General features: G+C 35.9%; 1 protein-coding gene across 3 annotated transcripts in view; it reads right to left on the bottom strand.

Moving 5' to 3' along the window:
- LRP6 (LDL receptor related protein 6) overlaps nucleotides 1-17,586 on the bottom strand; it is a 170,996-nt gene that overhangs the window by 49,897 nt on the left and 103,513 nt on the right. For 2 of the 3 annotated variants that reach the window (XM_059186068.1, XM_059186069.1), the window contains exons 8-12: nucleotides 9,885-10,101; nucleotides 9,036-9,325; nucleotides 7,511-7,737; nucleotides 4,747-4,931; nucleotides 3,545-3,871 (exon numbers count right to left, since the gene is read on the bottom strand). In XM_059186068.1, coding sequence (XP_059042051.1) covers nucleotides 3,545-3,871; nucleotides 4,747-4,931; nucleotides 7,511-7,737; nucleotides 9,036-9,325; nucleotides 9,885-10,101 — 1,246 coding nt within the window. The remainder of the gene's footprint in view (nucleotides 1-3,544; nucleotides 3,872-4,746; nucleotides 4,932-7,510; nucleotides 7,738-9,035; nucleotides 9,326-9,884; nucleotides 10,102-17,586) is intronic. The other variant, XM_059186071.1, reaches the window with a different exon arrangement.

The raw sequence follows: 17,586 nt of genomic DNA, 5'->3' as shown, positions 1-17,586 counted from the left end.
AAAATGCTGCTTCAAGGAGTTTATATTCCAGTAGACAGACAAAAGCAATTAACATAATAAAGAAGTTATAGTATATAAATATTAGAGTATATAAATTGTATAGGATATAAAAGAGTGGTAAGTGTTACAGAAAAAAGAAAAAGTACAGGTAAAGAACACTGGCAATGCTAGAAAGGATGAAAGGATGATTTGGTTTAAATAAGGTAGACCAGGTCTCACTGTGTAGGTCACAATTAAGCAAAGACTTGGAGGTGAAGTATATCCATGAAAATATTTGCAGGAAAAACATTTCAAAGAGCAAGAAGCAGTACAACAGTCCTAAGGCAGAAGTAACTGGCATATCTGAAAGTAACAAAAAGGCTAGTGTGGTTGTCATGAGGAGAACAAGGGAGAAAAGAGTAGAAGCTGAGGTTAGAGAAGCAAAAGGGGAGGGATGCAAAGTGTAGGGTATGGAACATGTAGGAACCTGTAGGCCGTTATAAGAAGTAGGTTTTTACTTCGTGTGAAATGGGGAGCCATTGCAAGGCTTTGAGCAGAGAAACAACACAATCTGATTTCACTTTTGAAACACAGGTCAGGGGTGCAGGTCAGGGGTGGCTTGGTTAAGTGTCTGCCTTCGGCTCAGGTCATGATCCCAGGATCCTAGGACTGAACCCTGCATCAGGTTCCTTGCTCAGCAGGTCTCCCTCTCCCTCTGCTCCTTCCCACTGTCTATTTTCTCACTTTCTCAAATAAATAAATAAAATCTTAAAAAAGAAAGAAAGAAAGAAACACAGGTCAAGGAATAAATCACACACAATGCTGGACAACATTCTGATGGCAAGTACTTTGTGTTAAAATTCTCTCATAATCTGTCTTGGAATCTAATATATCTCTACACAAACATTAAATAGTACTCATTATAGAAAGAGCACACAACAGAAAGCCTCGTGAAACACTAAAGATCTATCACCAAAAGGTAACCAAAGAGAGACGGATATTAGGGACTCCCAGCACTGATTTCTCATGGCCTTCACTCACCAACTATTATGCACAGATATAAGCAGCTAAAATAATGATCTCAAAAAGTCTTTCCATATTCCCCTTGTCTCCATCCTCCATCAGTCATTACCTCTATTTTCTCCTTCCATTCAAAGTCAAACTTCTTGAAAAAGATACTACCTTCCTTTCCCTTTCTCCTTTCACATTTTGACCAACTCTAATCTTTCACCACTACTTCCCTGCAATTACTCTCTTTAGAGTTACTAATAACCACCTTATTAAAAAATCCAGTAGATTAGGCTTCACCTAACTCAACCTCTTAGCAGCATTCAACAGTTCTTTTTGGGAGTAATCCTATTTCTGGTGCCTGCTTTTCCTTCTACATCTTTGGCTGTGCTTTCTTTCCTCAAAGTTCCTTAGGTTACCAGATCCTTTCCTGTCTCTACACCCGGAGTTGGCAAACTATGGCTCACAGCTATATCTTGGCCTGCTGCCTTTTTTGGAATAAAGCTTATCAGAATTCAGACATAATTTAGAAATATCTTGATAATGGCTGCTTTCATGCTACAGTGGACAGAGTTGAACAGATGTGACAAACTGTATGATTCACAAAGCCTAAATATTTACTCTCTGGCCCTTTACAGCAAGTTTGCGGACCCCAGCTCTAAACCTTCTCCCCTAAGTAATCTTACCCATTTTAAATACATGCTAGCAATTCCAAAATCTATTATCTCCACCCTCATGTCTCCCCTCTTCTATTCAACTATATAATTAATGTATCTATTTCAATGTCCCATAGGAAAATCAATACAAACATGCCAAAAACTGAACTTTTTAATTAGTCTTCCTCTCTAGTCTTCTAATCTCCTATCAACTTAACTATTCAAACCAAAAATTTAAGTCATCCTTGCTCCCTCCATCCTCTTCTTCCTCACATCCAACCCATTAACAAGTTCTGTTCACTCTAGCTTCAGAACAGACCTTTAATCTGTAGCTTCTCTCCATCATCACCGTTACCATCCCAAGCAAATCTACCTGATTACCACACCAGTCTAGTTCACTTCCCAGCTACCATGCCTTTTCTCTTCAAATACAATTAAATCATGTTGTATCTTAATTTTCACAGCAACCTTACACAGTAGTTATTATTATTCCCATTTACAAATGGGAAATTTAAGGCTTAAAAAATTCATGGCTTGGGGCACTTGGATGGCTCAGTTGGTTAAGTATCTGCCTTCAGCTCAGGGTCCTGGGATGGAACCCTGCCTCAGGGTCCTGCTCAGCAGGGAGTCTGCTTCTCTCTCTCAGCCCAGCCCTAACACTGCACACATAAAAAAAAATTGTGTGACTTGCTTTAGTAGAACACAAAACTAATACATAGCAAAGATTCCAAATCATTGAACATAAATTTATAGTCTTCCTTTTTCACACCCGAAGCCTTGTGTCAGAACACACTAAATCCTTTCCTATGTGACTTCTTATACTTCAAGGCACAAAATAATTTCAATAGTTAATTGAATAGTTAATAGTTATTTTATATCATGCTATTATTTGTTACTTTATCTACTATAATTATATATGTTATATTTAAATGTTTATATATTTATATGATATATATTTTTACTTTGTTATATGTTATCTGTATATTTATATGTTGTTATATATTACTAATTGAATAATTAATAGTTAATCTAATATCCTATAGCAGTTCTGTTACCACTTACCCTAGTGAACCATTTCCTAAAATTCTCTGCCATGAATTTACTCTTTCTGATTGAATTCTCTATTTCTTTATCATATCTACCACTTACTTCTTGTCTATCCATCAAGACATGGGCAGCACATATACTTGAGTCAGAAACCAGGTTTCCCTAAGCCAAAAATGTTTATTACACACTGTGTTTTGCTGTTCTTAGCAAAGTGTGTGTGTGATTATGTGTGTTTAATATGTAATATGTAATATTATTGCTAATGTTTATATATCAGAAGATACTGCAGCCAAAAAAAATATGGATTCGTGACTGGATGAGGAGATTTGGTCATCTGGTCATCAACTGGAATTGAACACCCACTACGTTCACAGCATGTGCTAATTCCCATATATTTACATCTGTTTCATACCAGGCTAAATTTACTCATATGCATTTTCCACGGACTCTTACACACTTAAATTTTTTACCTTTAGTCTATTTTATGAACTTCAAAGGACAAGGAGGTTGTATTTTGAAGATTCTCCTTGTTGTACTGTTTTTACTGCTCTTCCTTTATAAAAATGAATTAATATAAATTATGTAGAGTAATGCATGTGTGACTATCTTTCTCAATGAAGCTATGCAATTGTGCACTAAATATTTAATGCTCAAAAGTAACAGCAATTAGATATCCTCAAATAGTAAGTTACAAAAACTTGCATTTTACCATCTTTAGTCTTTCTCTTTTGTTAAACAATCAACTCTGGACTTCAACTACTTTTTACTCTAGAAAGAACATGAACGACACAGTGTTTTCAAAATCCTCCTTTCTCCTTGAATTCTAGTTTGCTTTACGGGGAAACACAGCTTACCACTACAAGTCCTATTGTCAGCGTTGAGAGAGTAGTGGGCAGGGCATCCACAAACAAAACCTCCAACTGGCACAGCTAAGCAGAGGTGGGAGCAGTGCCCATTGCTGGAAGCACACTCGTTCCATCCTGCCTGCCGAGAGGAGTGAAAGACAAGGATGTCCATCACATAATCCAAATGGCCCTGAATGATGGTGCGGTTTTGGCCACTGGTTTTGTTGGCACGTTCAATGCTGCGTCGGCTCCAGTCCGTCCAGTAGATGTAATCTTGGTACTGAGTTAAGCCAAAAGGATGAGGCAAGTCATCTGCTATAACTTCACGGTTAAGTCCTATTTTCAGAAAGGCAGCAGACAGGGGAGAAGCAGAGGTATGAAACGTGAGAGTGTAATTCTTATTGGTCAAAAAAAAAAAGGACTGTAGCATATAAAATATAACATCTGTAAGCAATTTATTTTTTTTTAAATTTTTTTTAAAAAGATGTTATTTATTTATTTGACAGAGATCACAAGTAGGCAGAGAGGCAGGCAGAGAGAGAGGAAGGGAAGCAGGCTCCCTGCTGTGAGCAGAGAGCCCAATGCGGGGCTCGATCCCAGAACCCTGGGATCACGACCTGAGCCAAAGGCAGAGGCTTTAACCCACTGAGCCACCCAGGCACCCTGACATTTGTAAGCAATTTAAAATAGGATTTTATTTATCTCAATTTATTTAAAAGCAATTTTAAAACCAGACTGGGCCACTGAAATCAATCCATCTGCAGTCTGACCCCATGCCTCAAACTTATATTCTTGCTATAAATCAATGAGTTTGTTTAAACTCCTACAAATGGTCTGTTTTGACTGCAGTCTTATTTTCTCTCCATAGTGGTCTATAAGTTGAACTTTTCTTCTTCCTTCAATAAAAAGATGGAAATGAATATACTGTATTTTACTAGTACAAAAAGTCACTTCAGGAATATCTAAGGAGTTATATATTCCATTACAAGCCCAACAATAATGAAATTTCCACAAAATAAAGAGATGTGAACCCAAGTACCTGGCCCACTATTAATAATAATAAACAGGATACAATGCCAGAGAGAGGAAGAATCTAGACATTCATATGAAGTTCTATTAATAGTACCTAACCAATGGTAAAAAGCAGCCACAGATTTCTGCATAGGAAGAATAACATATGATCTGTCTGAATAAAAAGAAGTAAAGCTTACCGAGCATATTTGAAGATTCTATTAAGTTGGTGTCCAAGTCTGTCCAATAAAGCCTCCTTTTAGCATAATCTATAGTTAGGCCATTTGCCCGGCCCACATTTGGAACTAATGTAGTACGTTCACTTCCATCCATGGCAGCTCGGTCTATCTTAGGTTTTCCACCCCATTCAGTCCAATACATAAATCTAAATCCAAAACAATAGATATTTAACAGTTCACTTTTGGTTATTTGGGAGAAAGGGCCATATTTGCACACAGTAACTAAATAAGGAAAATACGCATTCAATCAAAGAATTTGATAAAACAAAATCATGGTTACAATTTTTTCAATTATTTTGGCAACCTCAACTAAATATTTTTTCTCATATCCTAAAAAGGAAGTGAGTCAGCTTTCTTTTAGTCTTTCCAATGAATTTGTTCCATCCAAAACCCAGAAACTGAAAATAAACCAATGATTTCCTTACTGCAGCTTTTGCATTTATAAAACTAATATTCAAGAAGATACCAATAAATTAAAGCTCTGGTCTCAGAATCTGATTCACTTCTAAATAAAATATTTTTATCTCTTTTTATATATTTCTGAACAGAAGTAATTTGAGTTTTAAATTTTTAGACTTGTTTTTCGACTTACATAATCAACTCTCCCCAAAAACAAGTTGCAGTAGTACACCGGAGGTAAAAATTAATAGTCTTTAAATGAAATTAAAAAGCAAAGTTTGAAATGTATTTGGTCACGCAGTACAAAGGAACATACTATAGATGTAAAAGCAATGAGTGACCTTCTATTGCGTCAGGTGGGCAGTGACACTACTACTATAATCCCTGTGAAATTTTAGAACATTCTCTTGCTTTTATTTTATTTTGTCAAGTTTTTCACATTGACCTTACAATAGCCCCCACAGTATAGACTTTTTACAGATGTAAAGAGGCTAAAGCAATAAAAGAAATGTGAATGATCTAATTTCTTCAACTCAGTCACGTGGCAGAGCGAGAACTAGAATCTAATGCTTAGCTAAATGCTTTTTCAAGTAAACTGGTAAGGTGCTAGTTCTGAGACATTCTGAACACTGGGACTAGGAAAGCACATGCCAACTCTCAGCAAATACCTGAAGACACACATTCACTTCTCAGCCTGTCAGCTGATGGCTGATTTGATAGCAACGCATGAACATGCCTTTCTGAAAATTAAAGTTAGTCCTGGGCTTTGTTTGTATTTGCACTTGTCAGCTGACAGGCACATGCACACAAGAAGGAAGGAGGAACAACTGAGAGAGAAATGTCATGGTTGCCAGCAGCCACGTAAACTAGAAGTCCTTAGTCCCAGCTATTAAATCTATCTGTCTGGTAACTAATGCTTAGAGTAAAGATCCCCATAATCCAATCACAACATGTCAGCACACACAACTACTTTGCTATGGCCTTCTAACCAGATGGTAATGAGCTAATAATGCGATTAATGTTATTTCAAGGAAACTACGCTTGTATGTTCACATTGTTAACTTCTGCTTTTAAAAGTGGAATTACTGATGGTGGCGCCTGGGTGGCTCAGTGGGTTAAGCTGCTGCCTTCAGCTCAGGTCATGATCTCAGAGTCCTGGGATCGAGCCCCGCATCAGGCTCTCTGCTCAGCAGGGAGCCTGCTTCCTCCTCTCTCTCTGCCTGCCTCTCTGCCTGCTTGTGATCTCTCTCTGTCAAAAAAAAAAAAAAAAAAAAGTGGAATTACTGGGATGCCTGGGTGGCCCAGTCAGTAAAACGTCTACCTCAAGCTCAGGTCATGATCCCAGGGTCCTGGGATCGAGCCCTACATCAGACTCCTTGCTCAGCAGGGAGTCTGCTGCTCTCCGGGCCTGCCGCTCCCCCTGCTTGTGTGCGTTCACGTGCACATGCTCTCTCGGACAAATAAATAAAATCTTTAAAATAAATAAAATATATAAATGTGGAATTATTCTTCAAATTCTAGATTTCTTAGCTGTTGGCTTTTTTAAACTTGCTAAATCACTTAAGAGGATCACCTATCCTTGAAAAATATATCATATTGCAAATAAAAAATTTACCATTAATTGAAAAGTTTACTATTTAATATCAAAGTTCTCTAAGCTTTTAACAATGATCAAACTAATTGACCATTTTGAATTAATGACTATTCTAAAATGGAGCTTTTTAAAATGCAACTATTTCTTAGTATATGGCCTTATTTCAGTGGGTTTTGGAATCTGGTTTAACTTGAGAGAGGGGGTAAGCGAATGCAAAGTTGATACCTTCAAAAAGGTTGTTTATTAGCATGTAAGTATGATTGGTAATATTTAAATACTAATCCATTTCACTACTCTTTCTCTACCTAATGTTAATAATGACAAGTGCAAAATCTAGTGAGTAATTTATTCTAAATCAGTGAAATCTCAAGTAATGGATCTTAAAGATTTTATTTATTTGAGAGAGAGAGAGAGAAAGCGAGTGCAAGTACAAGCAGTGGGAAAGGGAGAGAGTGAATCTCAAGCAGACTCCATTCTGAACGCAGAGCCAAAACCGGTGCTCTGTGTTCAATCTAAAGACCCTGAGATTACAACCTGAGCCAAAATCAAGAGCTGGATGTTACCTGACTCAGCCACCCAGGCACCCCTTAACTAAAGGGTTTTAAAATAAAGCCAGCCTGTGGTTTAGTTATTAGATTCCTAATCAGCATTACTTAAGACATCAAAAATACAATCCATAGTTGAGCTATGTGCAACATAGTTGCAAAGAATGCATACATAAAATCTGTTTACCCTTCAGCAGGGTCCAATGCAAGAGCTCTGGGGCTATCTAAGTCTTTCCACACCAAAACCTGTCGGTGCTGCCCATCCAACTTTGACACTTCAATTCGATTTGTTCCTGTGTCTGCCCAGTACAAGTTCTTCCCAAGCCAGTCTACTGCCATGCCTTCTGGATAATCTAAGCCAAATTCTACCACGTGTTCCAGTGCACTGCCATTCATAAAGGCTCTGCTGATGGTCTGCAAAAATAAGATTAACAACAAAGTCACATGGCTTAAGTACAAAACACCATCCAGAAAGAATGTTTGTTTTGGTTTTTGTTGGGTGGGAGGATCCAGAAGAGCCAGAGGCATAGTTTCTTAATATAATTCACATATTTTACAAGAACAGAAAAAACCTGATGTCAACCTCTAACAAATGCAACTGTGACCTCAAGTTTTACTATCAAGCCAGGGAGAAAATTTTATAATTCTTAAGGACCAAAAATTTATTCTAGTAAGACAGCAGAATGACTTTGCTTTTAAAATCTATTAGTAATCAAGTAAAAAGATAAGACCAGAATGTTGAGGACTCATAACTGGTAGTCAGCTTCCTGAGGGTTCTTGAGAGTATGTCATGTCATTGTGTCCATCTGAAAAAATCTCAGCAATCTTATATAAGATGTATTAACCATTATCACATTATTATCACATTATTACCACTGTAATTCTGAATCCCCCCCCAAACTCAAAAGCATAATTCAAGTTATTAATAATAGCTGCTACTTCTCGACAAGCATACCTTAAGTACTTTGTATACATATTTTTCTCATTTAACCCTCAAAATGGCCCTGCGAGATAGGCATTATCTCTATTTTCAAGATGAGAAAACATAGAAGGCCATACAATACAAGCCAAATGTATTTATTTACTTCATTCATTCACTCAATTAATAGATTTTACTGAATTCCATTAGATTTCAACTCTGGCTCCAATACCCCATGATTTTTGCATATTAGACAAATTTTATATAAGTTATCTGAAATAAGCCCAGGACTATCTAGAAGAAGCAAAAGCTATTCTCCAGATTTTCTGGTCAGGAGCTCTTCCTTCTTACTGACTAAGTATGCTTTTCAATACTTATTTTAGGAAAAAGAAAATAAAGGTATATATATATATATATATATATATATAATAACTCATAATTGGAGTTTTCTACCTGAGACAGACTACCAAATTTTATTTAAAATAAATTAAGAGTCAAGCTTCTATAAGCCATTTATATAACTGCTTACTCTTTATCTGTAGAAAATGTCACTCATTATCCTCAAATGGAACAAAACAGAGGAAGTCAAGCAAAGCATCTTATATTTAAAAAAAAAAAAAAGACAATTAAAACTGAATGGACCTTGGCCTTGACTTCTTTTAAAAAGTTAAGGGCTTTGGTTGCATTCTGCCTACTAAGCAATGAGAGAGAGGGATCATAGCACGAAGACTCAGACATTTTAAAGCTCTTCCTCCTTGTCTTCAGTTTTAACATTCCAATTCTTTTGACTAACCTTGAGTGATATATCTGTCCAGTAAATGCGGTTGTCTGTTACATCAAAATCCAAAGCAGAAGCTTCTTTGACACCAGTAAGAGGAATAGCCACATTATTATTGTTAGTTTCCAAAGAAATTCGCCTGATATCTGCTCTCCGTGAAAACAAAAGGAAAGCCTCTGGGACAATGCAGGTCTTCATGTCACTGATGAGTTCAAAGCCAATGGGGCAGGCACAGCGGAGGCCCTGAGGCCTATAGAGGCAAAGATGGCTACATCCCCCATTTTCCTCAGCGCAGGGGTTGGAACCTAAAAGATGTATTAATTATAAAGGGGCACAGAAGGACAAATACATTGACACAATCAACATATTTTCACTTGAAAATGACTGGGCATGTGGATCACAAAGACATGATTTATATCTGCTCCCAAATATACTTACAATTCTAATCTCATAAATAAACACTATGAAGATTAACAGGGAATAAAAGGCCAGTGCAGTTGCACAGGCTTGTAGTCCCACCTACTAAGGAGGCTGAGGCAGGAGGAACACTTGACCCCAGGAGTTGGGCTGTAGTGCATGCACTATGCTAGTCTGCTGTCCACATTAAGTTAGCATCAATATGGTGACCTCCTAGGAGCAGGGTCCCACCACACAGCTTAAGGACTGGTGCACTGGCCCAAGTCAGAAATGGGCTTATGTACTATATTTTGAGTACTAAGTCTACATTTAAAAGGCCTATTCCTGCTTAAAAAAGAACAGATGATTTCTATATTCCAAAAAACATCAACAATTTACAGTGCTGCTTAACTCTGTATTTTTCTCATTCCTGGTTTTCATCTCTGAGAGAATTTTGGAATTACTTACCAATGATTCGATGAACATTTGTGGCCTTTAGGCCCATGAGGTCAGGAAGCTGGTCGATGATGATTTCCCTCTCTGCACTTCGTTTGTGTACTCTTTCAATGCTACGCCTCTGCCAGTCAGTCCAGTAAACATAGTCACCCAACAAGGTAAACCCAAATATGTGAGGAATTTTGTCTTCTACTAGTACTCTTCTCCCAGTGCCATCAGTATTCATAACCTTCAAATTTAAGTTTAAAGACAAGAACTAAAGATGTGTACTTATTCTTAAAATGTATACAAAAATAACAAATCCAACTGCTTGCTGTATCAACACTGAAAAGTGTCATCTTGGTCATTCCTATTACAATGCCTTCTTTCACAAAAGGACAACATGCTAATTTAATAAGAATGATTTCAAATACTCAGTGTAAGCTCATATTTTATCTCTATTTCTCCAATCTCTTATTACCCTTCCTTCTACAAATTCTGACAATATTAGCTTAGTATGTATCTCTTCCATTAAGTAACTATGTAAAAATTAAAAATAAAATACAATTACCTTAAATTTGCTTGTACATTTGTTTTTATAATGTACCTTTGTATACATTACTTTATTACATATTTTGTTCTATAACATCTTATTTTTCCTGAGAGTTTTATCTTTTTACTCTGCAGGAAACTCAAATTCATATAAGATCACACAGCTTGGAAACATAGTATATTTTTTAGGACTCCTTCCACTTACTATACTGCTGTTTTTGATCACTGTTTTTTGTTTAAAGTTTTTTTTAAAGTCCACAGATAAAAGGGCTCTCAATACATCTCTCAGTCTCCTCAGATTATAACTGTAATGCACCCGGAATTTATAAATCTCTGGAACTAAGTTTCAAGTAACTAGCATGTACCTACTCTTTCCAACTACCCTAGGTAGCAATATTATTAAATTCATTCTGACACTCTCATTATAAAGGTCAACAATTTCCCTAAAAGTGGCAAAGGCATCTTTTCTGTCCCTGACATTCTAGCACCATGTACTAATCTTTGGTTCTAAAAGATGGAGCAAGTCTTCTAAAGCATCAACTAGCTAGTCCCCAGCTGAGACCACTTCTATCATTAAAGTGGCCTGTGTGCCAGGCAAACTAGCTTTCAGAAATGTTATTCTGGTACTAAAAACAAGTACATGCAAGAAATTTCTGCATCCCCCTCCTAAAAATAGTATCCCAATCTTTTACTCAAGTATGAATTTTTTTTTCCATAAAATCAGTAGGAAATAATCCCTGTAAGTCAATACGGTGACTGCCTAAATGGAATGACAACCAGATGTTATCTTGATTTCTCCTCTTTAAAATTTTAAAATTCTTGCTGACCTTCCAAGAAGAGCCCAACCTTGGAAACAAAGTACTTAAAAACTGAGTGAGCAAAATTGTGCTATATCCTTATATTTTCACTTGTATGTATAAATAAATATTTCAGTTATACCTGATAGAAGAGATTATATTAAATGAATGTTTATCTGTTCATATCAAATACAAGAGGACTTCTATTAAGCCAGCTATATAAATCTGTATTTAAACAGAATGTTTTCTATAAGAAAAAATATAGTTTAAAAGAATTAATAAACACTAATTCAATTCCTACATTAAATACTGTTTAAAATTAATAATTTCTCCTTGAGACATGAGTCTAGATTTTTTACATTCATATTTTCTTGCAACAGATCATTCGTGGACATACGTTATGTCTATGTTATATCTTAAAATTACTTTGGTATTTAAAAGCAGAAAAGACTAAGCAAAGAAAAAGGGTCAATAATGTGTTTACATATCTAACTAAAATATAACTTCTAAAATAGCAGGAAACTAATTCATCCACTTATGTGTCCACCACTTCTATTATTAGTCTGGCAAAGAACTCATAAATATTTGTTAAATAATTTTTTAAAAGGAGATAACTTCCTAAGACACTCAGGAAACCTTCCTGAAAATGAAAATTTATGTAAATTCTTATCCTTAGATCCTACAGCTTAGCCATTTGAATGAATGAAAGGTATTCTTGCCCAAATTGTAAATCCATGTAAAAATTTTAAATCCATACTACTCTTTATTTTTGGAGAATGAATACATTCCTGATCCCTCCTAAAAGCAGAGCTCCAAGAAAGAATTTCTGGCCACACTGTATTACTGTCTGGAAACTATGATCAGAGTGAAAATCTTTCCTTTATTAGACATACAATAGAAATGCCTTTATTTTAGGTAGGGAAATTTTTTTTAAAAATTCTATTTTTATCTGCATCCTAATACAGAGATTATTTCTTGACCTCCAGCATCTTCCTCTAAGCCCCTTATAAGAACTTCCTCTCAGTACTATTTCCTTCCTTCCCAGATTCCCTCTCCACAGGATCCTTTTTTTCTGCCTTTATCACAACACAATTTCCACCAACTTAGAAAGACACGATTTAAAAGTTGAATGATTGTGCTTTTACTGCCATATTCTTTGAATGTGATCTGTAACAGCTGCCTCCACCTCTTACCACTCATTCCCTTAACTCTACAACTGACTTCGAATCTATGACTCAGATGAAATAAATCTACTAGAAATGGTCAATGACTCCTTCCTTGCTTTTCTCAGTTCTTGTGCTCTTTTACTTTTTTTTTTTAACATTTGATACGCTTAACTCCCACTGAAACTATACATCAGATTTTCAAGGCACCATGTGATCTTATCTCTTTTCCTATAGCCATCATGGCTTTTTATCTTTTCGTTTTACTAGTTCCCTCCTTCCTTTTTCAAACCTGGTTGGATACTTTCCAAGGCTTCCTGAGTTCTTCTTTGCAAATCATCTTTCAAAGCCTATCAAATCTTATAGCTTCTACTATTATCTTATGTTAAAAAAAATAAGAAATATGTAAAGTTCTAATCTAAGTTTCAGTTATCTTCAACTGCATCTCCTGGAAAATGTACATCTACCTCATCTAAAATGTCATATACTTAACAGGGAACTTCTGTTCTCTGTTAAACAGAGTTCATCATCCCATCAGAGAGTGTCTAACACACAGTACTAAATATCATGCACTGTAACACTCTAAATACTAATTTCTTATAAGCTTATGATATATTAAAACATGTCTGACTTGATTTTATTCCTAGTTTCAGTATTATCTTTAACAATTATTCTGCATTATCTTACATTTAACAAATTAATACTAATTTTGCTGTACTATGCCCAAATACTGGCCTTTTAAAATTTACTTGCTGATCTAAAGGCTACACTAAATGCCTAATACTGAACCTCTTTTAAAGACAGAATTTAAACTTTTCCTCCAGAAACATTATAGGGTCAACCAACTCTTTCTCCTTTCAGTTGTTTTAGCCTGCCATGTTTCTATTTGTTCATTTTGATAAACGAACAACTTAAAAGATGGCAGCTTTAGTATGATCCGGATAATGGGCAAAGAATGAAACCAAAACTCACAGTAAGAAAAATAACAAAAGCACAATTCCCAAAGATCCTTTTAGCTTACACAATTAAGCATCTTCTATTTAGCAGTTACTCTCTATGCTCCCACTCTCTACAAATCTCCAATCATTAGCAAACATTAGTTTGCTAGTTTTGGCACAACTAGATAGACTGAGATTTCAAATATAAGCTCTATCATTCACTAGGTACCGCTAGGCAATTCCTCACAAGTAAAACAGGAAAAGAACTTAAATCACTGAATTATTTAAGATTAAAGAAAATTGTATTAAATATATAGCATAGTACTGGATATGTAGATGCTCAGCAAATGTTAGTTCGTGCCCTTTAAGATTATTTTAATAAAATGCTTTAGTCCCTTGAGGTAAATATAGCTATGTTGGTTTTTTTTTTTTTTAAAGATTTTATTTATTTGACAGAGATCACAAGTAGGCAGAGAGGCAGGCAGAGAGAGAGAAAGAGAGAGAAGGAAGCAGACTCTCCCCCGAGCAGAGAGCCCAATGTGGGACTCGATCCCAGGACCCTGAGATCATGACCTGAGCCGAAGGCAGAGGCTTAACCCACTGAGACACCCAGGCGCCCCAAATATAGCTATGTTTAAATAGCTGTAATGGATTTATTAAAATACAGTACTTCAAAATAAAAGCTGATACAGTAATATAAAAGAATATGTGGAAATAAAAGACCAAAACAACCACACACCGTTAAACTGAAGAATAAAAACAATATAGACCCTTTCTATGTCCTGGAAACCAGTGGAGAACTGTAGGCATGCAGCCTTATTCCCATTTCCAGCCCCCAAATGGACTGTTCGCTTATCTACTTAGACATATGTTGACTAAAACAGTAAGCCAAAATGAACAAACAATTTGGTAATTAGAATACATATACTTTTGCTGCTCTACCAGATCCTCACTCCACTCCCCCAGCCCCAAATCAAACACTGTCAAACATATCTAATGAATGCGAATCACCATGAAAGATATCATGCTGAATGCTCAAAAGTTAATTAAAAGGGCCTCTTCTAGCAAAGGTATTACAATTTAGTTGAGTCGATAAACTATATTTACATTAAAATCATACACATATACACCTCTCTGGCCTGTAGCTTATCAGGAAAAAGTGTACAAAATAGTAGGAGCTTGAATCCATCTTGAAGAATTAGAAGAATTTTGACAAAGAGAAAGAGAAAAGGATTTTCCAGAACATAAAAGAAATAACACATGTTAAGACACAGTCAAAGATGCCTTGTGTGACTGACTTTGAAAGAAATGCACTGAGGCAGAAAAAACATTAAAGGGACTCAAAGGAGACAACATTAGGCAGATACCATCCTACGGCAGGTATGAAATTCCAGGATCAGAACTAGAGAAAACATGATACTTCTGAGAGCACTTAAAGGAGGGTGATATGACAAAATTCTATTTCAGGAAGACCTCATTTACCTCTTTCACTGTGTTCTGATTGTGCTAAAAATAAACATTTTCAGTACATAATTATGGTTAATAAAATATTTTCATTTACTGTGGGGTGGTAATGGAGGTCCAAAATCTCTTATCCGAAAGTCTTAAAGCTAGCCATATTTCCGAATTCGGATTTTTTGTGGTATTTACAAAGGTGAACACAATGCACATAGCACATCACCTCTGCCTGGGTCCAGGGTAGCACTTAGTTGCCAAACGTGAATATTTTGTGCAGCAAAACATATACATATTCCCGCAAAATTGGATAAATGAAGACTCCAGATAGCCTTACGTTGCTTCAGGTCAGGTTTTCCACCAAATAAATTAGCAGAAATAACTTAGTTTTGAGAGCTAGAAATGCTTTGGTCTAGGCCCTTGTCAGAACTGGTGTACGGATCAGGGCTAATGCTGCTCTAAGTGCAAGCCAGGGTCTCAGGAAGAAGAAAAATGAGCAAAGGACATATTAAAAAGTTTTTAGAAACATCTGTTGAGCAATAAATGGTAATAAAGGTCTTACAAAGATCTTCAGATTAGCACAGTGGCCAGGAACTCAAATATAGTTCCCTAAAAGCCACTACTAAGGATTTTGTAGCTTTACCTGCTACAGCACTAGTCCCTTTTAACTAATCATTCTTTCACTTTAAAAGCAAAAACCAGAAGTCTTCCCTCCCAACATAGAAAGGGGTATGGTGGGAGGGAATAAATAAAGTGCACATTAAAGCTGTATCTATCACATCTACTTCCAATTAAACAATGTAATTAAGATGAGCTAAAGATTTTTTAATGTAATTTTATAAGCAGCACACTGTTTGCCTTAATTTCCTATCTTCCTGTTGTCTGCCGTAGCTTTTACAGCAGGGTCAAGTCTAGAACAGTGCTGCCCAAGAGAAATATTTAAGCCGCAAATGTGAGTCACGTGTCTAATTTTAAATTTTTGTAGTAGCCAGATTTTAAAAAGTAAAAAGGAACAGCTAAAATTAATTTTTTACTGTACATACTGTTTTTTATCTAATTCAACATATCCAAAATATTTTTATTTCAACATGTAATCAATACTTAAAAATATATTGAGACTCTTATGTTTCTTTCATACAAGACCTTCTTCATATATGTATTTTGCACTTCAAGCCCCTCTAGTTAGAGTAGCCACTTTCTGAGTACTCCACAGATGTATGTGCCCACTGGCTACCAAAATGGACTGTGCAGTATTAGAATTTCATGGTGGTGACTACACAGTGTACAACAAAATTAATGTACTCTTTTTTTAGATATCCATAAGAGATCTCAAGAGGACATCTCTGTCCTCTCTCACACCTGCCTGTGACGAGGCTTCCATATACCCTTCAGGCTCAGTAAAGCCACAAACAATTAAGGGTCTTCCATTTGGTCTTTCCTCCCTCTTCAGCTATGCTCTATTTAATTCTAATACAGGTTAAAATTATTTTTTAAAAATTATTTCTGATGGGAAAAATTAATAAAATGCTTTTTTCCCCAGTTTTTATCATATTTGAAAGTTTAAATTTCAACACTAGCTGAGATTTGTAAGAATAAGGACAAAGTCTTGATTCTTTCATTTCTTTTAAGCTATCCCAACATTTAAATATTACAACCACAGTTATATTAATAAAGATAATCTATATCTGCCATCTCCTTGACCCGCCCACTAAGAGAGTATTCTAGATTGACCAGGTACTACTAATAATGGCTAAAGCTGACAGTTCGTGAGAATCTTTACTCTGTTTTACCACATGTATGAAATTTTTCATAATTAAAAAAAAAAAAAAAAGAAGGGAGGAAAGATAAGGTCCAAGTCCAAGGGCTCCTGAATAATAATAATAATAATAATAGCTATCATTAACAAATGCTGTTATCATTTTTGTTATGATGTGGAAAGCAATTATAAGAATCCTCTGAAGAGATTAAGGGATCAACAACTTAAAAAAACCTGATTGTGAGACCTTACATCTAAAGACCATATATTCCCCTTTACACAGAGTCCAATGATGACTTTCCGAACTCTTGTTTCCTCCCATTACTTTTGCAGATGTGACACTTCTATTAGAAAATGGCTTTTCCCCTAAATATTTTTCTTTTACCAGCCACACAATCTCTACTGGGCAGAAGCAACACAGTGAAAAACAACACGTTGCTTTATCTCAAAGAAAAGCACTATTACATTTATCATACCCAACAAGTAACTGTTTTGGACAGGTTATTAGGTTTGTAAATATGATTTTAAGCCCCTTATGTCTAAAATAACAACACAAATCCTGGTTAAAGCTTGCTTGTACATTCTGAACCCAGAACAAATGAACCATTTTAAGCAATTCCAAAAGATTACCCTTGTGCTTTAAAAGTCGAGCCAACACTAATTAAATCTTCTGGCAGCTTCTGAGGGTGTGCTTTGCTGTATTACCTCAGAGTGGTTTAATTAGTTAAACTGACATTAGGCTTCTGTCACTTCTGAAATCTACCTCCAAATCTGAACCAGAGTCTCCAGTGGTTTTAACTGCTTCAACCACATTGTGGTAGGGATTAAACTATTCTGAGGCATTCCCAAATATTACAAACCACACTGAGAATATAGAGTACAACAGGAAATAGATGTGGGTTAACCAGAATATCTCCACAGAAAGGAGGTAACAGCAAATCTTCTATGGATATCACATCTGGTTTTTTGAGCAGTTTCATCAGCTTATTAAATGTCAAGACAGGACTACCCATGAAATTTTGGAATGCAGCCAGTCTACTACCAAAGTTGTTGCTATGCAACTTCACTTGATTA

The sequence above is a fragment of the Mustela lutreola genome, chromosome 8, assembly GCF_030435805.1.
Source record: "Mustela lutreola isolate mMusLut2 chromosome 8, mMusLut2.pri, whole genome shotgun sequence".
Lineage (NCBI taxonomy): Eukaryota > Metazoa > Chordata > Mammalia > Carnivora > Mustelidae > Mustela > Mustela lutreola.
The sequence above is the reverse complement of the archived record's forward strand: the minus strand, read 5'-3'. Positions and strand labels throughout refer to the sequence as shown.